Raw genomic sequence first — 22,613 nt, forward strand, 5'->3', positions numbered from 1 at the left:
GTCTCATATTCCTGTTGCCGGCAGCGGGGCTACAAGCCATTAACACCAGCATATGGCATGTAGACAAGGAAAGGAAACAAATTTCATGGCACTCGTTACCAGTACCAGGGGATGGGGATGGTGCTGATTGCCATCAAAGCCTGAACTTTGCACAAAAGCACCTGGGAAGAGCTTGGCTTTATGCTACTATCTTCGCTCACCTGCCAGTTACAGCAGGAAAGGCTGCCGGAGCGTTCAGCTGCAGCGCTTCACATGGCATCCCCCCAAGGACTTGTCCGAAGGGCCAGGAGCGGTGGCCCTGGAGAAGAGACACCCAGCACCAGCAAAGGTCATGCTCAGTGCAGGGCAGGTTGCAGTCCCAAACTGCCCTCAGCCAGGTTATCGTGCTCCAAAACCCCTCAGAAACACCCATCGCCTCTACTTAGCATGCTAACAGAGCGAACCGGGCACAGCAACCGGCGCTGGCACACACTGCGCAGTGTTGGCTTGCTCCCGCTCGAGGTTTAGCCCCACCAAGCAGCATCCTCGCAGGAGAGGATAGGCCAGCTCTGCTGTGACATCTTTGCTACCCTCAGGCCAGCCCAGGCCCTCAGGTCACCAGCTCTGGCCTCCAGCCTCTCAGGCTGCAACCACCTGCAGTTGCTCATCGGTGTTTTCACCAGCCCTCGATTCTCCTTGGGACAAGGAGGCCAGCAGATGCCACATGTCCACTTACGCAAGCAAGCCCAGGACCCCAGCAGAGAAGCAAAGAGCAGTGCATTGGCTTTTTTTTTTTTTTTTTTTTTTTTTTTAAAAACAGACCTGGTTAGAATAAAAACAGCAAGGAAGAGATACTTTGAACACAGCAAAAACTCCTGTTCACGTAAAACAACTTTAAGCAGCTTGGCATCTTATCTGATTTCTCTTGAAAGGGGAAATGGAAAAAGAAAGATCATAAAAAGTATACTCTGTGTGTACTGAAGCAAAGTCTTGGATGTTTTTATTCTTTCTCAATGCACAGAATAAGCCAATGTCTGATCGTCTAACTAAGGCAGCTCTCACTACGTTGCTGGGATTCCTTAAAAATCAGTAAAACTAAACTTTGCAGTTCTAACAGTGAAGAAGTTCATCAGCTTCTGAGGTCTTCCTTTCCTGTAAGGAAATTACACTTTTATCCACAGACACACTCTATACTGAAGAGGGAAACATTAAACCACTGAGAACTACCAAGAGCGCAATAGCATTAGCATGGACCCACAGGTCAAATCAACAGCCAGTATAATCTCAGGAAAAAAAGCCATTTACTTCACGCAGTTACTCCAATTCACACCGGATGAGTATATAACTTACAAGAGATTACTGAGAGCTAATCCTGTGTCTTTGTTCGACAAAAAGATAAACAGCACTGCAGTTTTCTCATAACCAATGTTGCACCATAACATGTTGTGCTTAAAATCCAGCCCTTACAAGAAAAAGGGACGTTTCTGAAAGATTTTCTTTCTACAAATTAATTTCCTCCCTGAAAAGAGAAAAAAAAACAAAGCTAGTCACAATGAGGAAAAAAAGTCATTAAAATGCTACTCTAAGTGAAAAAGTACAATAGAAAAACAGGAATAACACTCCAATCTGCTACAGACAACTTAGTTCTGCTCTGTCTGATGCATTACTGAACTGAAAGGGGGCTTCACCATGACAAAACGTGCAGATGAGACATCTGGTGCCTTCTCCCAGCAGTGGGAGCCCAGGGGCCACTGCAGGAGCTGCAGAGGACCATCTGCTCACTGCCTTTAGCATCGATTGCGGCAGCACTCCCACCCTCAAAAGACTTAACATCTTAAAAAAGCTAACCAGCCATGCAAGTGTTTTATAATCCTCACGGTCCATAGCCTACCTGCTAAGTGTTACTTGTTTTCTGTGGACTTGGGGCCAGCGCCCAAGTTCCGTGATCACAGCTACTTTTAACCCTTTAGAGGACGCTTGTAGGAAACAGCCCATCCCCGCAGAGGAGGAGGTATAGTCGGTCTCAAGTGACTGTTTAAGTTGAAGGAAATCAGCTGAATGAAATGCTAGTGGCCACAGGACCACAAGAAAGAGCAACCACTCGGTTCCCCAGTGCTGGATGCTGTTAGCACATGCAGCCCCCAAGGCCGTGAGGAGAAAGGAGAGCCTGTGCTACGAACCGAGGCTCCTTTGAGGGAGCCTGGGGAGAGGCAGAGAGCGCTGCCCGTGAGGGAAATGGTAAAGCCTCCCTGGGGCTCCTGCTCATGAAGGGATGCGTCTTGGCTGCAGCACCGAGAGCCAAGGCCCTGCCCTAGCTCAGAGCGGCACCAGCAGCCCCTCACCCCCCAGCCTGAGGGCATTTTTTACTGCGTCGATTACTTTGGTTTTGCAGTGCCCAAGATATCATTACAGGAACTAACGTAAAATTAAGAAATTGCCCCGGCATCTCTCATGCCTGCTGCATGAAGGCTTGGAAGAAGGCGGACTCAGGTGCTGTGGTTCCTACCTGGAGGCTGAGAAACAGACCCCCTCCCAAACCATCTCATACTATGACCTACCTGTTCAACACCTACACCGAGGGGAGACCAGCACTCCTCACGGTAACACCACAGTGCCACTAGCCAGTGTTCCTGCACTTCCCACCCCTTGGCACTCTAAGGCTGGGACTTCTGTGAAAAACTGACAGGTTGGGAAGTCTTCCTTTCAGTTTCAGCGTGGACCTACATCCATGAAAGAGGGAAGACCTCATACAGCTCATGTGCACCTCCTTGTGTTTCTACGTGTAGATCTCCAATCATTTTCACTTTAACACACAGTTTTTTGCAGGATGCAGGGACAAAGTAGGCAGGCTTTTTTTTTTTTTTTGGTCATTTATTTTCATTAATTTGTGAGTGAATTGCCTGCATCACAGTGTCCCCGAATGATAAATGCCATAGCAAAATACAAATGCAAGAGATGATCTACTGCAAGCAGAAAGCATAACTTCACCAAAAAAAAAAAAAAAAAAAAACCTGTTACTACCCAAGATGAAAAGAGAAGCAATCAGCAGACAAGTGGAACCCTCCTGCTGTGCCTCCCTAGTTCATGGTGAAAAAAAGAGCTGAAACAGCCAGAGCATTAAAATCATTATCAGATATTGTCCTGATCATTGTGCTGATAATTTTAGGGTTCAATAGTAAAACATAAAACTTTGATTTTGTTTTTTTTAAACTTCTTTGTAATTACATGAGAGCATAAGGAAACTACTCGCCACAAGGTTGGAACACCTTAAAACTAAGGAGAGGAAATTTAAGTCAGCAAAGACCTACAAAGACAGACATTAGGGAGTGGGACTGAAAATATCAAGGGAGTATTGCTTCCAAGGAATATTTGCAAAGATTACTTAAGATCTGTAAGACTTGTATTGTGGTAAACAAATCTTGTTATTTCTTGGGACCAGATTCTGTGACCCCAGCTCCATTTTTGATCCTTTGGACCATATTGCTTGTTCAAAGCACACATCCCTCCCCAGGCATGGAGGTACAGCACTAGGCCGAGTCCGCTGCACTTCGTGTAGCTCCCTGGGTGATGCTGCATAGGCATCGCCCTGGGAACAAAAGGCACCAAAGCAGCTCTGGATGGAGTCAGGTCAGTGCAGCCAGGTTACTAGTTCGGACTCTCCGCTGGCGCTGCCGGAGGTGTTGAAGCAGCCGATAGCAATCAATATCCATAGATGTTATTCCAAAGCAACATGTATGGAAACACACACTCTTTGAGGTGTCTGGATATTGAGAACAGTCAATGTGGATAGCAATCAGTACGTACTGAGAGCAAAATCAACCCGAGAGCAAAAGCTATAGATGCCTCTCAAGAACAAGAGGTATTGACACCTATCAATATAGATCCCTAGTGATAGGTTTGGAAATGGACAGGCATCAATGCCTCTCGATATTGGCTGGTGCTGACCGAAAGCAAAATCAGCCTGAGACCAAAAGTAATAGATGCATATCAAGACGGGTAAAGCAACCAAGACTGAATGACATTTTCACAAGAAAATAATTCCATTAGTTTATGATCATGTCCACTCTCTTCTTTCACCCCACCTAAAGCAGTTTTCTTTATAAAGAGTCTTCTAAATGAAGAATAACTGCACAGACTGCTATAGAAACAGTTCAACCCTAGGTTTCTGAGGAGCAGAGTCTCACATACATCTAGCAGTGAAATTAATTATTTATTTAAATGATAGTACAACATAGTAACAGCTCAAGCTGGGTGCCTCTGGAGGGGAACCCCAAACAAATAAATTCTGCGGTAATTATACCCTTTACAGTTTTAATTCCTCACCTGCCAGTGAAGGTCTCCTCCAGTCTTGTTTTACTGAGTCAGTGGTCTCCCTCCTTCTGATAGGTCCTGGCCTACATCCCAGGCTGGTTGCCATGTCCTTGTTTCCCACAGTCCCTTATCTTCTCAAAGGTCAACCACAACCCAGGTGTATCCCATCTCATCTCCTGCATTCTACTTTGTATCCTCATTAGCTAGTTTTGTATCTTTGTTAGCTAGTTTTAATTAGTTTTGCAGTTGCATCATCAGCAATGTCACATGGTTAGCAATGTTTCTGGAGTCCATTGACAGTTCAGCCTTGAGGCCTGCAGGCTTCATCTACTTTAGCACTTACGCTAAGCAAGAGTCAGACTTATGCTAAGCTGAAGCTAAATCAGCTACAATTTCCTTCTCTAACAGTGCTGAAACTAAATCAGTTACAATTTCCTCCTCTAACACAGACTAAGACCACTGCACATGTAGTAAGCATTCAGCGCCAAGATTTCTCAAACACTGGAGCGCACGAGCAAAGAGAAAAGCGCAACTTTATTCAAGGCTGACAGTTAAGGGGTCTCAGTGCTTCTTGACAGCTACGTTATTTTGTTCTGAAGCTTTGATAATCTTTGCATTCTGGGCACAGCTCTGTAATAACGAGACAGGCTCCTGGCATTGCTCCTGTCATAGGTACAGTTCTGAAAGAAAAGCTCTATTGGAATTAACAAAAGGAGCCACTCTCCTGCTCACATAGGATCACACTACCTGTAAGCCATTCTGGGCCAGATTCTCTTGCCTATCTATATCTGGCAGCAGCACTATGCTCTGAAGAGGCGGTGGGACAAGCAGAAGGAAAGTCTTACAACTCCATTAACTTGCCCTTTTTTTCCTTGTGGAGGTTGAAGGGCATGAGGTGGGAGAAAACAAGCTAATTTTTTGGCAGAACTCCTCTTCTGGGGCACAGAGAGGGTACTGCACGGAGCAGGTACAGTCAGGGTTCTCGTCGCTTCTGTGTAACGCACGGAGCACTGCCTTCACCCCTGGGGAGGGGGGAATCTGGTTTCACATAAGCAGCTCTATCAGCTTCCAATTGCAACACAAAAATAAAAGCAGCATTTCCTCAAGATACTGCAGGCATGCTGTACTTACACATCACAACCAGCATGGCAAGAGCTGACACCTCGAGAATATAAAACAAGAAGCACTAAATGTAACTAGAAATCAGGCACGAAGCAAGCAAAAGGAACTGGTGGTTCTTGCAGGAGGTACTTCAGTGCAGAACTCCTTCGGGCAAGAGCGCTGTAGACGCTAAAAGTTCACATGGGGTCAAGGGGAGAACAGACAGGTTCCTGGAAAAGAAAACCACTGAAGGCTTCTAAACGGTTATGCCTATTCCTAGGTTACTCCCTAATGGCTATGGTTAGGATCAGGATGCCAAGCTGGAGGCACCTTTGATCTGACCAAGGGTAGCTCAGTTTATATACGCAGAAGTCGTAGGTGATTGGAATGGCAGGTACTTACAAGCACTGCTTGTTTCTAGCATCAGTTAAAGCTGCATGATCCAATACAAAAATGTGTCAATATGAATTTCCGCAGTAATGTTAAATTGATTCTCATTGTGTATTTTATCTATAATTCTGTATTTTGAAATAGCTTGTGCTTGAACCGGGTGAATTTGCCAAAACAGCTGTATCTTATACAACTATAATGGATTTTTCCATTCAAACACTTTCCAGACACAGCTACTGAATACACATATCTACTGCACTGTTTGCAAATGCAAGTCTTTATTTTTGTCTTTGAAAGTATATTGTGTTCTAAATTAAAGACTAAAAAGGTCTTATGGCAGAATCTCACATCAAACCAACTTTTATTTTCTTCCTTTGAGGAGCGTGTTTCTTTTCCAAGTTCTAGTCTAATTAGAAGTAAAGATTATCCAATAACAAGTTGAGCAAGACAACTCTTCTACAACTATCGCTGGAATGTTTAAATACAAACTATTGTAACGGACTAATCCCTGATGCAGAGCTGCAGCACAGCTTTAATAGCAACAGCTGGCCCCGGCGCACGCACAGACCCCCACTGATATAATCCCTGCTTCAGGACACAGCAAGAGTTGACATCTTGCACGTGACATCTTCAGCATAATTTTGTTCCTATAGTCACAATGTGATAAACACTTTTCCTCACTAATCTTTCAACAGCGCCAGTTTTAAATACAGGTAAAGCATCCTAGAGCTATAATTTAAAGCACTAAATTTCAAGAATATAAACCTACATGCGCCGTAGAATATAAACCTACATGCGCCGTAGAATATAAACCTACATGCGCCGTAGAATATAAACCTACATGCGCCGTATGCTTCCAAAATGTCTCAATGTGAGAAGTGTATTAAAGGAAAAAAAGGGAGGGGAGAAGAAAAGCATTAAAAAGTTAAACTGTAACTTCATCCAAGCCTCTCTCTACATTACAAAACCACACAAAAAAAGTGTCAATATAACAGAGTTACCACCACTCCAACCTGAAGAGCAGCCTCTAGTATATTTGGGTCAAACATTACCTGTCCAAACATTAAAACAAAACACAACAACTCTGTCTCCCTGCCCAAGCTCCAAACATGTACACACACGATTCTATGACTAATCCCTGAGATCACATGCTTTTTCCTAATGGAGCACTATACAGCACTACTAAAACTTCATTGATTTAATGGGTGTAATTGCATCACACGAAAAAGAATCATGGCAGAAAGCTGTTGCTTTTCAAGCCCGTGATAGCTGTATGCCATCTGAACTGCTATGCTTTCAAGCACACTTTCTGTTAAAGCGTGTTTTGTTTGTACAGTTAACAATTCTCTCAATAACGAAAAAGAATTTTATTGAACTAAAAGGGCACAAACGATCACAAATAAAGCAGGAATCTGCCACAGAATGTGCTCAGAGGGTTTTTTGTTTGGTTGGTTGGTTTTTTTTGTTTGTTTTTTGGTTTTTTTTGTTTTTTTTACAAAATAATTAGTTCAAGAAAAAAATGCCTACCTAAATCAGTACAAAATATCATGAAGTAGAAAAACTACAAGACAAGAAAATAATAGTTCTTTAACATAAAACCCTTCAAGAGCTGCATCCTCTTCTCACATCTTTCATGACGTAACTTTTGTTCGTGAAATGATTTCATTCACAAAACTGTTGTTCTTCGACAACACTTCAGTCCTCATCTGCTTCAGCTTGGTTTTGATGTCTTCTTCTGACATGTCTGTCAGGGGCAATGCTTTCACTTGACAAAGAAAATCCTGAATTATTTTTTCACCTTCCTGAAATGGAGGGAACAGAGGGGAAAAAAAAAAAAAACCACACAACACAAACACACACACAAAAAAAGAATGTTTAGCTTATAAGAAGGATTTTCCCAAATTCTACAAAAGAAAGTATTATTCTGCACTTGAAACTTTTTGCAGGCAAAAGACTACTACTTCTGCACTTGCCATCACGTTCTCACCACCAGGACAATCCAGTTACTGGCATTAAGTTCTTTCCGCTTTGGATTCATAAGCAAAAAACTGTTAAAAACTGTTATGAAAAAACTTTCATAAGCAAAGCTGTTGATCAGCAGAAATAGTTGTTAGTGGAACATTTAACACAGTTCCTAGGCATATTCCACATTTAATTCCTATACAAAACCACACTAGGTGAACAGTGCTGGCAATGATAGCACCAGAGCGGCTCTGTTACCCAAACTAGTTACTCTTCAAATGAACTGTAAATCAAAACCAATGTTTCAATAGGCAAAAGGAAAGAACAAATTGTTACCAAGCAACTGGAGACTGGCCATCCCCAAGGAGAACAGATGATAATTAAGCTTTGCACATATGCTTTTACACAAACAGGCCAAGGGAAACTTCTAAACAATCTGAATTCAACTGTAAGAACAAACATTTCTATGATTAGCGTGCAGAATTTCCGTATTAGAAACCATTTGCCAAGAATATAGAATTCTGTCCAGTCTATTTTGCATTCCAGGACTCTAGTACAAAGCCTGCTTAGTTTTATCGTTTTTAACATTTAGGGCTAATGCAGTGTGCTTTCATTGCAGAAGTCTCCAAGACACTTCGAAATATAATAGCACATCTGTCTTCCTAAAGGTGATGTTAATGAATATAAACAAATTGCCTGAGCAAGACATCTAAAGCTATGCCATTTTACTGCCTGCAGAGTTTATGAAATATTTATTTCTGAAATACTGAAGCATGAAACACCATGCTGCATTTGTCAGAAGTGTTTGCCACATCAATGTGATTTATACCAAATTAAGAGATGATAACCCTCATTACGACTGGATCCAACTGATGGGAAAAATACTTTTTCATTACATCATTCCCTTGTCAACTTTGCTAGATAATAGTAAAGCAACTGCAGTAGCCGGGGAGAAAAACATACAACAGAGGGCAAACAAACCCTCCTCTCTCACAACTTTAGAGCACCATCACTACTGAGAGACTACCCTTTTTGATAGGCCACAACAGATGCAAACTGAACATGACCAAAGCAGAAGAGAGACCCATGCTGGTGGTGCACATGCATGCACCAGGGAAGCTTTCACTAGGTCACAGTGGGGAGCTGCGCGTATGCCCCTCTGACTGATACCTACAGACTTCAGGGCTGCTTATAAGTCCCTGTGTCCCTTCCTTCCTCAACTCTGAGGCAAACCTATAGCAACAGTATTTTCATTAAAATACATTTAAGAAGTGGTGTGAATTTAGACCACTGCTACCAATAACTGATGTCTTCTGCGTTTTTGCATACTACTTATTCACAGCTTTTGAAGCAAAACTCCCCCAAATGCTTGCTTTCCCTCCTCCTGGTACCAACAGGAAGGGAAAATCAGATCTGCTCATCCCCAACACGCATCAGATCCACCTACTGAGCCAGGAACGAACACAGTGGACCTCTGCAACTGAAAATGAAATAACAGCCTCTTATCTAGAGCAAAACTTCATCTTAAGTGTAGAAACTGCTTTGGACATGGACTAACACATTTCGAGGCTTCCACATCCTGGAGCATTACCAAGGTTGCAACTGATCTACAGGAAAGGATTAACGAGTTACAAAGCTGAAAAGTTTCAGGCTGGCTGCCAGGACGCAGAATTAAGATCTGTAAACAGAGTTATGGGCATGCATAAAGGTAAAGAGCCTAAAGAGAGCATGTAGATTTCCTAGGAGGCTGCAGCGGATGTCACTGAGGATTTTTGATCCAGAAAGAAGATAATGACACAGGCTATTCTGAGAAAGCTTCCCACTGGCTATTATCTTCCCCTCACACTACCTGCTACTTCTTTTAAGAGAAAATGGAGAGGAGGAAAGAAAGATCATTCAAAAATTCAGAAGAGTCTCATATGGATTTATGCGACTGCAAAGTCTGCGAGGCAGACACATTCAGATCTATGCCAAGGTGTGGATTTCCTCCTCAGTTTCTGCCTGGAGCCTGTGCAAGGCCAAGAACTTTTTCCTCCACAGTTGAATAGAGAGAACCAAGCTGAAATTCTCACATACTGCGCATTAAACAGGAAGAACTTAGGAATGTCTGATTTGTAGATGCCAGAGTCCAAATTGCCAGGCCCTTCCTTACGATCAGCTGGTGGGATATCTTAGTACTCGAAGGGGCAGGGAAGGGCGCAAAGGAGAAAGCTGTGCACTCAGCTTTTTTCTGATGTTAACGGATCTGAACAGATGCACATTGAGCTTCAAGGAATTAGTGCTAATAAGCCCTCAAAAAGGGGAGCACGAACAGATGCAGCCTACCTGCAGAGTCAAGAATAATCTAAACAACAATCAACCCAAGAACTACAAACTTTAAAAGTCCCAAGTAATATAGTACACAAGCTAAATAGCCAACGAAAGAGAAGAATACAAAGTTCTGGTTTTGGTTCATGGCACAAGGAAAAACCCAAGGGGCAGCTGGAGATAGGGTCCCTTATATGCCTTCAGTTCTTACCAGTCATACTAACTACTGATTTACTATTCTTTAAGAAAAAAAAAAGAGTTAATTCTCATGAACGGTTAAGTTTTTAGATAAAATTCTTCCGTATGTCAACTTGAAACAAGTCCAAACCAAAACTCACTATATCCTTGAACGTCTCTTCAGCTCCTCATGAGCTTCATAACTAAACCATTTCATTAAGGGAAAAATGGGATTACAGTTTTTACCCTCAAGCTCTGGGGGAATCTGAATCTTAAAACCATTTTGCTTGGGCTACTCCAGCTTTAAAAAAAAAAAAAAAAAAAAAAGGTTAGCAAACCTCTCTTTCTCTGTAAGGTTTCTTGGCTGGTGGTTCTCCTTCAGATTCCTTTGATTTGCCAATGTTTTGAAACTCCTCCAGCTCCAGTGCCTTCTCTCTCGCGCTCTCTATTACATGTTTTGGAAAAGCTGCCAACTCCGCTACGTGTATTCCAAAACTCTGGTCACAAACACCTGGGAGGTGGAGGAAAAAAAAAAAAAATCTGTAAAGAATTCTCAAGGCATAATAAGAACACACAAAGATTATATGAACAAACTTGCACTAATTCTGTTCTGAAGAACGGAGCATTTAATATGGTTGAGTTCTCTGGATATTTTCTGATCTACCTTTTGGACTACACCTGATAATAGGCTAAAGAAAGTGCTCTTTTTAATCAAGCTCTCTCGGAGCAGTAATTGTAAAGCTCCAAAAGCACTTCACAAAGAAAAGGAAGACTCTTCAAGCAAACGAGAATGAATGAAATTGAATAACTTTTTTTTATTGAAGTACTTTAGCACAGTCTGTAGAACATAGTCACCTGCACCAAATTTATACAAACACACACTCAGTCCTCCTCTGAATTTACATCAGTATCACATAGCTCCCTAGTCTCCAAAAGGAGTTTTAATTATATCAAAACCTTTCAACTTTAACTTTGTATTTACTTCAACTAATATACTGCTTATAACATTGTTATAAAGTTCTCACAATTGCTTATAACATGTCAATTATATAGTTACATAAAATCCTTTTCACTTCCATATCAGATCTCCTCTGATACAATCTTTCAACTCCATTCCTTTATACTGCTATCTCTGAAAGGCCACCCACAAATATTATTACATCCTTTCAATTCTGGTCTCCAGCAAGAATGGAAATTGGTTGAATTATATATTTAAAATGTTACTTAACTAATCATCTTTTAAATACTGAATAACCATAATATAGGCAAAGGAAACAATTTAGCATTAGATATTTTTCTATTTTATTAGCACTGTATTCTTTCTGGTTTCTTAAAGGAAATTACTTTCTTTTTTTCCTTTAAAATAGAAATCAGTTTTCTTGATTTTACATTAATACAAAGTTAACTCAAGTCTCTGTTGAAAGAATCTTGAAAAGAGGCCTCGAAAAGAAATATTCTGTCCCTGCCCTCTTCCACTGATTCCATCACACTCAAAGCACGAAGAAAGGAATGAAAATATCGTATGAAAGTTGCAGAGTGAACACAGTATGACAACAGGCAAGTTCTCAGAAACATGAAGGAATTTGGAGGCTTACTCTGAAGACATTGGTAGCTAAATAGAAAGTCCTTCTCCCTCATGCTGTTAAGATTTAGTTATACATTTCAAATTGTTTGAAACAAAAAACTCATTTCAGAACAGCTGCATCTGAGCTGCCTCTCTTTATATCCTTGCTTTAACAATATATATCTTCAAAAAGGGAAGACTCACAACACTAAATCCAAAAACTTGTATGAAAGACAATCAACTTGAGACCAGGTATTTTAAGGTGAAGCTTTCAGAATACTGTATTTCACCTGACAGAGATTTAAGTCAATAGATACAAACTATTGTGTCTGCATACTCAATAGCACTTTGAAGAAAATGGGTCAGATGTATGTACAAAGAAAACATGCATATCACTAAAAATGGCAAAACTGACTGAGGAATAATATGAGGCCTGGCTTCCTAGAGTTTTCAGCAAGGACCAGAATGGGCAGACCGATAAGAGTTTAAAATAAATAAATAAGTGGGAAGGAACTGAAGAGAGAGAATTCACACAACTATTTGGGGAGTATTTTTATTATTTTTAATCTTAAAAGTTGCTTCTATAAAAGATCCAGGCATTAGAGGAGAGGAGGTTTAGATTTACTGTATACTATTTTTTTTTATTTTTATTTTTTAAGTACTCAAAACAAGGCACCTAAATAAAGGTAACAACAAGGCTTGTTTGGAGATACTGACCACCTCCAGACACTTAAACTCTGAGTATTTTCAATGCAGTAAGTGTCTGGTTGTGGCAATTTATGGCTCTACTCTTCAGTTCCGAGCACAGTAAGAGCCTGTTTTAAGCCCTGACTTGAGCCAGGCACTCAGAGGGCTTCGAGTCTGCCTTTAGCAGAAGGAGCTCAACATTCATGCAAACTACTCAAGAGCCATAGACACTGCCTCTCTGCTGCTGGTTACCAGGGCCGCTGACTTGCAGCTCAGAAACAGTCTGGACGTTGCCCAACAAAAGTGCTGAAACAGAAAGAACAGAGGCCATTTTTCAGGAAAAAAGCGCTCAAAATAAGACAAGGACACCATACTAAGAGAAAACGAGACTGAGGCGGCTGGAGGTTCTCTGATCAGTCTCAAGCAGATTGGAAGTACAGCCAGCAGAGAGCAGTACTTCTGGTCAAGCTTTGATTCCCCGTGTTCAGAGCAGTCTCCTAGCTTCAGAGGGAAGGATACCAGAAAGATAAATGCAAGACTATAGTCATGAGTGAATATAAAATCAGAAGCAGTTTTAAGAGTAATCAAATTGCAAGAAGTGAAGACATTTCATGGATTCAAAACCAGAAGAAATGAAAAAGAGTAAGAAACAGTTAATGAGCAATGTCATAGGAAGAAAACAGCATGGTGCCATTTGAACGAGGCTCAGAACAGCACACAGTAAGACACATTTAACAGTTATCTAGAGAAAGTTCATAGTAAGGTGATAGCCTGTGAAGATTATTAAAAGTTATCCTTTAAAGCATAATAAATATGTAATAAGTGGACAGCACATTAGACAAATTTCAGACTCATACACGTGAGAGGAAATGAACTGAAAAGTCAGAGTTATTACGACGAACCGGGCAAGGGAAGCAAATTTTTGGTATCGTGTCAAAATGACAGAACAGTTTTTTTTTTTTAAATCAAGGAATATGGTTCGGCAGTTGCATGTATAAGAGTAAATCTTAAATTAAGAGGATATAAACATCAGTTTTCAGGATTCATGATATAAGACAAGGACCAGCTCCTCAGCCTTAATAAGAACGGATGATATGAAATAATTATCTTAGAAAAGATTTACAGCCTGACTCCTCAAATAGTTATTCCTTACTCGAGACACAACTATTCCACCAGGTAAATTGTGATCTGATCCAGCATAGCCACCGTGTTCTACAGCAACTATGTTCTTATCTATCTGAATGTCATCTAACCTATTCCTTCATAGTGAAACTGAGAAAAAGACAATTAGGAGAAGTTTTAAGTGAAAATATAGCGTAGTAGTACTCTGCACACATTCCAATTCAAAAATCAGACTACCAGCAGGAGACCCAATTGAAATGCTCTTACAGGAACATCACAATCACTGTAGAGTTGACAACTAAATTAAGAATCCCATACACGACCAGACCTTTCAAGCCAGTTACACAGCCCCACTTTATACGGCATAAATACAGGCTTCTGCTGAAAGGAGCAAGAACAAACAACTGGGGATACAGGGAAGCAGGAAGAACCACCTACTAGAGTTTAACAGATGAAATTTACGCTCGTCTAAAAATTACGTAATTTAATACCAAAAGGAATCACTGGATCCACAAAAGGATTCCAATAAAATACGTCTGCGTTTTCTGACACTCAAAAAATACCAAGCTACTTGTTGTTTTACTATGATGCCACTTCCTAAAAATTAAACTTACGATTTTTTTCTAGATCATACTATTGCATAAGTAGGGAACATCTTCAGTGACCAAGCCTCTTTATAGTGAAATATCCATCAATTTTTTAATAATTGTCAGTACATGTAATTTGCACTCATTTCTTTTAAAAGAACAGTTTAAATAAGGTGATAAATCTTTTCTCTATGATTTACTAAAAATAGGATTCTTCCAGAAGAAAAACTAAAGCAAAAATATAGCAGCAGGTAAAGATGGCTGATGTAGGAAAACAGGAAATAACGACATTTGGAATACTTCTGTTCTAAAAAAAGAGAGTATCCTGCCATACAAGTTCTCTACCCATAGAGAAGAGCCCGCCCGTTGTATTCGGACAAAAACTAAGCTGCAGTACCGCATACGAAGTATTTTCATGTTCTTTTCCATTACGATTTCCTCCCATCTGTCTCAGAGTGCAATAAAATTTACCCTGTTCACAGTTTACACAGTCTTACCTTCCTTGACACGGTAAAGCATCGTGAGTGTGTCATCACTGGTCAGAGCGGTAACATGTAGATTATTTACTGTGGGCACCTGGTCAGCAAGCGCTGTCAGTTCATGGAAATGTGTAGCAAACATACAGAAAGCACAAATTTTGGTAGCAATGTACTCTGAAATAGCCCACGCTAAGCCAAAGCCATCATAGGTAGAAGTTCCTCTTCCCAGCTCATCAATGATTATCAGGGAGTTTTCTGATGCAGTCCTTAAAAACAGGAAAGCATTTTATAAAGTTTGAGAACAGGATAAACTCTGAATATTCGAGCAATACAAGTTATGTTGTAGACAAAGAGCATAAGAGAGATACCAGATACACTTCCTGTTTACATAACAACATATGAATAAAGCACACAAACAGCATCACAAAGATTATTCCAAAAGTTAGAGCTTCTTTGGCCAATTTAAACTTGGGCCTCCTGGTAACAGCTCTGTATGATCACTGAAATAAACAAAAGGCTACTTCAAGAACTTATGATCCTGCTAAAAAGGACTCGAGAGCCTCCATTTTGGGTCACAACCCCTCATCTGCTCTACATAAGAGAAAAATCTTATGTTGCATCGTATTTAGAACATGTCGTTTCACCATCAGCTCAAATCAATGAAATTACATAAACACAGGGCTTACCTAAGGATTGATGCAGTTTCTAACATTTCAGCCATGAAAGTAGACACACCTTTCAGCTGGCTGTCCCCAGCTCCTACCCGCGCCAGGATACAATCCACAATGGTTATTTCCGCAGAGTCGCATGGTACAAAACATCCAATTTGGGCCATAAGAACTATCACCCCGGTCTGTCGGATGTATGTTGACTTTCCCCCCATGTTAGGGCCTAAAGGAGAAATTTTTCCAAAGGAATTCAAAACATCGTCTTTTAACATTAGAAGGAGAACAGGTTCTAAATTAAAACAACATTTAAACTTTATTCTTTTGCCAGGAAAGTTTGCTACCCTTTCATAACAGGTACAACATGTAGCTCTACTACCACAATGGCTTGCTCGTACACATTACTGAATGATGCTTTTTAAAAAGAAACGGGTATGAGGAGCTTCGTAAGTTGTGTGACAACTTCTCCAAAGCATAACCACTCATCTAAAAAACATGCTCATACCTAAAACTAATAAGCTTTCATTTAGGAGTTATCAGTATCATTGTTTAAGAATGAAAATAATTTGCTTTCATATCAAAGAACAATTAAAATTTGCCTGTAAAAACTAAATATCTTAGTTACAGACAGGGTAAGCTAAGTGGTGATTTAAATTACAATCTAAAGGGATTATGAATCAGTAAAAACAAAGATATTGAGTAATTAACAGGAGTACAAATGAAACAAAGTGTTTTCCTAAAAGCTGTTCATTAAAACCAATTTTAGGTTTTTGCTAATCATAAAAAAAACAAGTTCATAACTTTAGCTGTTATGCATATTACCATGCATTTATTCTGATTCTTAGTTTTTATTTTTGGTTACGTAACAGGTGGTTCATTAACTATTCTCTAACGTAAGATCTTTCCTACTCAGAATGTGTGTCAAGGACATCTGGATGGAAATTAAAATTCAGTTAAACATATAAATACTAAAAATGTTTTCCTATGTAGTAAAATTTATCTTAATTGCACTAGAGAATAGGGGGAAAAAAGGGTACATTCATTAAAACATATTTTGCATTTAAAACTCCCTTTAAAACGAAAAAAATATTAACTCTAATGAACTGACTGTTTAAAATCCTACCCACAAAATGTGCCTACATGGCTACAGTACCACTGACGCCTGGTGGAATTTTCCAAAGCACCTAAGTAGGTTCAGATTCTGTTAACTCCTGAGGTTGCCTGGCTCATTGAGTGACATTTCAGTAAGGCAAAAAATACACCTATTAAGGAAAGACTAATTTCTTCTTCCTAGTATCCTAACAAGCAGGTTTTCTCTTCTTCCCAAATGACTATTTTTAAATTAGCGATCACCCTCTCCAAACAGCATACTATAACTACAATTGTAACAACTAATTCCACGACTAGTAGTTTGATAGGTGGGAAATATGGCATATGCGCACAAGCACGCACAATATCCAATATCAAAGGAAACATTCAACAAGAACATTGTAGCTTTTTTTTTTTTTTTAAAAAAAAGGTAATAATAGTTTATAAATGCCTTCCCTTTTTCCCAGGGCTAAATCTTATCCCACAGACGCATACGTGAATAACCTACTAGCTGTTCATCCTTTGCTGATGAGAGAAATTGTTTTGATAGAGGAGTTACTTTTTTAGCAAAGAGTATCGTTATTGGAAATACTTACAATATTTAGAACCTAAGTGACAAGTGAAAAAGGTAACATAAACATTTACCAGTAATAATGTGAAACATCTGCTTGCCCTTCTCAAACGTAATGTCATTGGGGATGAAGGCTACATCATCTTGCACCTCGATGCAAGGATGCCTGGAACCTTTCAGCACAATTCTTCCTTGACCCTTTTCCAGAAGGGCAGGACGGACATACGGCACTGGTGCTCCGTTTGACACGTGAGCAAAACTGACAATTGCATCTAATTGAGCTATCACATCATTCATTGTCTGTATTGGCTCGGCATAACCTGTTTTTGTTTAGAGAAACAAATTCAACATAGTAAAGATTGTTCTTGCTGAAAAGATAACTTAAAGCCTACATTCAACCCACACAGTTAACTAATTCATCTGCCTTAAAACTCAGTTTTGCTCAAGTTGGCAGTCGTCATCTGTGAGTAATGTAACCCCAAACTTCTCATGCTTTGACTGCAAGAGAGATTCCACATCAGACTAGGAAAAAGAAACAGGTGAGGCCACGTGGATTGTTCCACATTAACACTAGACATAGATAAACCGCTTATTTTAATATGGGAAAGGAAATGCGAAGAATTGCAAGATGGCTGCAAATCCTACAAATTTCCTTCCCCATAATACAATGAATTTTGATGTGCATGAAAATCAAAGGCAATTGAGATAGCACTGTGCAACTATTTAAGTTTGTATGAATGATGTTATGGAGAGGTTGGTAAGACACCGTGCCTGTGATATCATGCAACAAGCCTGGATGGTCCAGGATGTTCAGTACTTTTTTTTTTTTTTTTTTTTTTTTTTATTAAAAAGGTCAAGGGACAGGAGTCTGTAGAAGCAAAGCATCTAACAGTGGCAAATGGGATGTATGTATCGTGAGGTGTCTAGTGATCAGCAGAAAGAAGAGTCCTCGCTGTATAAAGTATGCCTACTGTTCTGACATCATCTCTTTGAACTGGCTAGGTATAGCACAGCAAGATGACTAAGCTGCTTTCATTTATGAATTACACACATGATCCAGTCTCTTTTCCATTACATTGCCTCTGGGGGTGAGGGAGAAAAATGCTTTTTAAATACATGTACGTACTTCTAAGTCCATGAATGCACACCATAGAAGCTTTTAGCAGCAGCAGACTTGCTTTTAAACACACTGGGTACTTACAGATGACATACTGTAGCTAATCCTGCGATGTAATAACCAATTAGCTTTCCACATAAATATACAAACCTTAGTATGTTATACACAAAAAACACCACCTGAAAATTACCAAGATAGGAAAATAAAAGATCTTATCAGCTACTGATTTTGTAACATACTTATCAAGCAAATTCCTTACCATGACAGCAGCTCATAAAGCTCATGAAGATTTCCACTGTAACTTAATACATTTAAATATATTAATACCTCAGACTAAAAAGTGTTTTCCTATCTTTAATGGGTTTGTCCTTAGCTTAATAGCATCACCGCGTACTTACAGCAACACCACGAAAAGCTCTGACCATAGAAGACTGCAACACATTTCAAGCTTTCAACAACTGTTTAAATGCCAACAACCATTTTTACACTAATTCTCTGGGGAAGGTTACGGTCCTTCTCTATAGAAGGAACTAGGGGAAAAAAAAAAAAAATACAAGTCCTCTTAGCATTCCATACTGCAATACAGAGTAATACTGCCATATTCACCTGAAGCAATGTTAATGATTTCCTTAACAATTGCATCCTGAGCCTCCTCATACTCTTCTCTGTTCTTTATATATTCTTCATTGACGGAGCTCAGTTTGCTGTGAATAAAACCACAATATTTAGAAGCTGTGATGTTCTCTGTCTTCACTGCTATAACGCATAACTTTTGGCCTCTTCATCCATGAGTCAGACCCAGTCATTCCCAAGTGTTTTAATAGGAGGGTTCAACCCAAGAACCACTAGGCAGCTAATCTAAGAGTCATCCAAGCCAGGACGTTAAGTAAGATTAATTCCAAGTTGAATATCATCCACAAGGGCCAAACCAGCAATTCTAGCATCTCTGAATAGAACCACGCTTAAAATACTACAGTATATTTGTTATGGACATGCTATATGTGAGAATTTGGTCTTAAAGTATTTATTGCAACACAACGTGGCACATGCTAGAGCTGGCAGAGGAAAACTTGCCACTGGGCAACTGAGGACCCAGCCTCCTATAACAGACTCTCATCAGAGCTGAAGGCATTTGCCTTCTTTCATTCAGTAAAAGCCTCAGTGAACCACTATCACCAAGAATAGGCTCTAATCTCCAAAAAAAAGGTAAGTCGAAATCAAGAAGACATTTAAACAAGTACTTATTCTTCCAAGCTACTCGCCTCTTTTCAGAGCGGATGCAGTAGGACTGACTATGAAACACACGAATAGTGTACTCATACTACAAAGAGAAGTCAGCCTTGTGCTTTTATTGCAGACTGCAGGATCAACTATATCAGCTGAAAACTAAGAGAACCCTGTCTTGCTAGTGACCCACGGGTTTCCTCCTTAGGAAAGTAACAGATAACACTCACATTAGAGGTTTTAAGTACCATTTTCTCAGTTATGGAAAGCTTACCTTAATTATTAGTTAGATTCATAATATTTTTAGAAGAAAATAGAGTTGTTTTAAATTTCAGTGATGTTTTGAAAATATCCTCTGAATAAATGTTGAAGTAAAAGGTAAAGGGCTTTTTTGTTCACTTAAGTAAATTCACGTGAAATACTCCAACATATTGGTTCTTTTGAAATATGTGATGCTTGCTCTCCTTTCCAATGCAGAGGATTTATTGCTTTCAAAAGTAAGTGGTTAACAAGATTACAGTCACTAATAATAGCACTTGCTTGATATCAACCTTGCCCCGTATGTACTACTCATACGGGTATGTCAATCAAGACCTCTCTCAATAAACTCACTTCTCCAATGCTAACTCCAGCAGGAGCTGTAGTATCTGAAGTGACAGTAGCACAGTTTCTTTGCCTGAAACAGACTTTATGATGTATTAATCTCTGCTTTTCTAACTCTTTTGTACATTACGCACAGCACACTTCAGCACACGTGCACGATACACACAGCATACTTAAAGACTAGTTTCCTTCTGGATCTGCTACTCATGAACAAGGAGGAACTTGTCAGGGGTTTGAAGGTTGGCGGTAACCCTAGCTATAGAGACCGTGAAATGGAAAGAGTATAAAAACCTGAGGGAAGCGAGGAGGACAAGCAGCAGAGTAACACACTGATTTCACAACAGCAGATTTCAGCTTTTTCTAGCCCAGCAGTCCAGCTGCAGGAGTACAGGTCTGTCATGCAAAATCCAGTTGGTTGCTGGTTACTACTAGCATTTCTTGGGGTAGATGCTGGGGCCGATACTATTCCCACCTTTGTTAACAATTTGGGCAACGAGACAGAATGCACTCTCAAACACTCACTCAGTGAGCTTGTGAACAAAACCACGTTCACGGAAGCAGTCAATATGCTAGAGGGCCGGGCTGTCATTCAGCAGGATCTCAACAGTCTGGAGAAACAGGCTGACAGGAATTTCAAAGGCAAATGCAAAGTCCTGCACCTGGGATGAAATAACGCCACGAAAGAGTACAGGCTGGTGTCCAAATGACTAAAGAGTAGCTTCACAAAAAAGGAGTCGGGTGTCCTGGAGGACAAGAAGCTGAACATGAGACATCAGCGAACCCCTTGCAGCAAAGGCAGCCAACCACATATACTCTGGCTATATTAGCAAGAGTACAGCCAGCAGGTTGAGGGAAGTGATCCTCCCCCAGTACTTAGCACTTGTGAGACCACATCTGCAGTACTGTGTCTGGTTTTGGGCTCCCCGGTTTCAGAGGCATTGAACCTGGAACAAGTCCAGCAGACAGCCACCACAATGATTTGGGGCTGGAGCACATGGCATTCAAAGAATAAGCTAAGAGCGCTGGGTTTTTTCCACCCTCGAAAAGAGAATTTAAATGAGCATCCAAATCCTGCCTTAGACTACCTAATTGAAGACGATTTGGTCCAAGTCTTCCTGGAGGTTCACAGCAAAAGAATGAGACGGAGAAGACCCAAGCTACTGCAAAGGAAACTCTGATCCGATCTGCTAAGAAAGTTTTCACTTGTGAAATCTTCATCCTTGGATGATGGGTAGCTGGACAAAGTCTTGAACTACCTTATCTAACTTTGAAGATGGATCTAATTTCCAAGATGGCTCTTGAGGGTTTGGACCACTTGACCTTGAGAGGTTCCTTTCAACCCAAGCTATGCCATGATTCTACGGTGATTCTGCAAAGGCAACTTTTTACTTTCTTGTGTAAAAATAATGAAGTACAGAAGTGAAACATCTGATGACTGAGGCAGTCCACGCTCCTTCTAAAAAAAAAAAAAAAAAAAAAACCTCTAGGACAACAAAAAAACGTAGGTTTTTTTTGCATGGATGACCTGTGACAGAATTGTTCTCTGGACAAGGAGGCACTGAAACAACATCAAGGCAATTAGCCTTCAGAGTGATATTTTTAAATAGCCTAAGCTACAGAGACACAAACAGAAGTCCAAAGCACAGGACCAACATTAGCTGGAGCGTAGTTTGAAACAGAAAAGGTAATTACCAACAAAACTGCTGCACATCATATTTGGTGATAGGCATAAATAGCTTTCTTCCTATTGCAGCTTGTGAAACTGTCTGTATAAACAGTCACAGCGAACACAATTAGGCAGCTAAAACAGAGAAATTAGCCAAAGTCAAAAGAACAAAAAGAGCTGAACAGCTGGCAAAGTAAATGGGGAATGCATACGCGTGCTTGTAGCGGACAACTGCATGACTACTCCTCCCTCGTGCCAGTCTTGCTCAACATTTCAACACAGGAGTTGAGTAACAAGAAGGTGAAAATTCAGCCACTCAAGCTGAAGGAAAAACAGCCTATCAGGATACTTACAAACAAAGAACAATTGTTCCTTTCACAACAGGCTTGAAAAGTCATCAACATCCTTTCATACCTGTTAGTAAATTTCACACCATTCTTCTGTGTATCAATTATTCTGTATTTTGAGTTGTTCCGGAGAACTTTTTCTTCCTTGCAAGTAATTCGAAAATGATGTCCAAATTGTGAATTTGACTCTAGTTTGACGCTTTTGCCAGCTTCCAAACCTTTTACATTTCAAAAAATAGAGAAGAAAAAAGAAAGAAGAAAACTATCATCCAAGAGCCTGTAGTCTGTGCTATGTCTGTTCAATAATCCTCAGCTTGTACGCAGCATCTCTCATACACGCCATTCAGTAGACTTGTTTTGGGTCTGCACATGTAGGAGAAATACCCAGACCTAAAAGAAGTTTACTGGTTCATTCTTTATGCCTAATTTGATATGCCCTCAAATTGCATATTCAAATCAAGTACATCCTCAATGTATTGCTATGCGCCCCCCAGAAACAAGAAAAACATTCAGAGCCCATTACGAGAATATTCTACATTGATGCAAAACGCACAGCACAGTCTTGTGATCCTTTTACCAACACAGACTTCTGCAAGTGAGATTTCTCATTCCATCCCTATGCAACCTTGATTTTCCTTCTTTTTCTTCTAGGTATCTTGTTTAAA

General features: G+C 40.1%; 1 protein-coding gene across 2 annotated transcripts in view; it reads right to left on the reverse strand.

Moving 5' to 3' along the window:
* Positions 1–7,132: 7,132 nt before the first annotated feature.
* Positions 7,133–22,613, reverse strand: part of MSH2 (mutS homolog 2) — a 54,505-nt gene continuing 39,024 nt past the window's right edge. The window contains exons 10-16 of one of the 2 annotated variants that reach the window (XM_068940067.1): positions 22,016–22,166; positions 18,715–18,812; positions 17,066–17,311; positions 15,353–15,425; positions 14,685–14,932; positions 10,566–10,738; positions 7,133–7,583 (exon numbers count right to left, since the gene is read on the reverse strand). In XM_068940067.1, coding sequence (XP_068796168.1) covers positions 7,413–7,583; positions 10,566–10,738; positions 14,685–14,932; positions 15,353–15,425; positions 17,066–17,311; positions 18,715–18,812; positions 22,016–22,166 — 1,160 coding nt within the window. In that variant the 3' untranslated portion in view covers positions 7,133–7,412. Of the gene's footprint in view, positions 7,584–10,565; positions 10,739–14,684; positions 14,933–15,352; positions 15,558–17,065; positions 17,312–18,714; positions 18,813–22,015; positions 22,167–22,613 lie in introns of both variants that reach the window. The other variant, XM_068940066.1, reaches the window with a different exon arrangement.

The sequence above is a fragment of the Struthio camelus genome, chromosome 3 (genome assembly GCF_040807025.1).
Source record: "Struthio camelus isolate bStrCam1 chromosome 3, bStrCam1.hap1, whole genome shotgun sequence".
NCBI classification, from domain to species: Eukaryota; Metazoa; Chordata; class Aves; order Struthioniformes; family Struthionidae; genus Struthio; species Struthio camelus.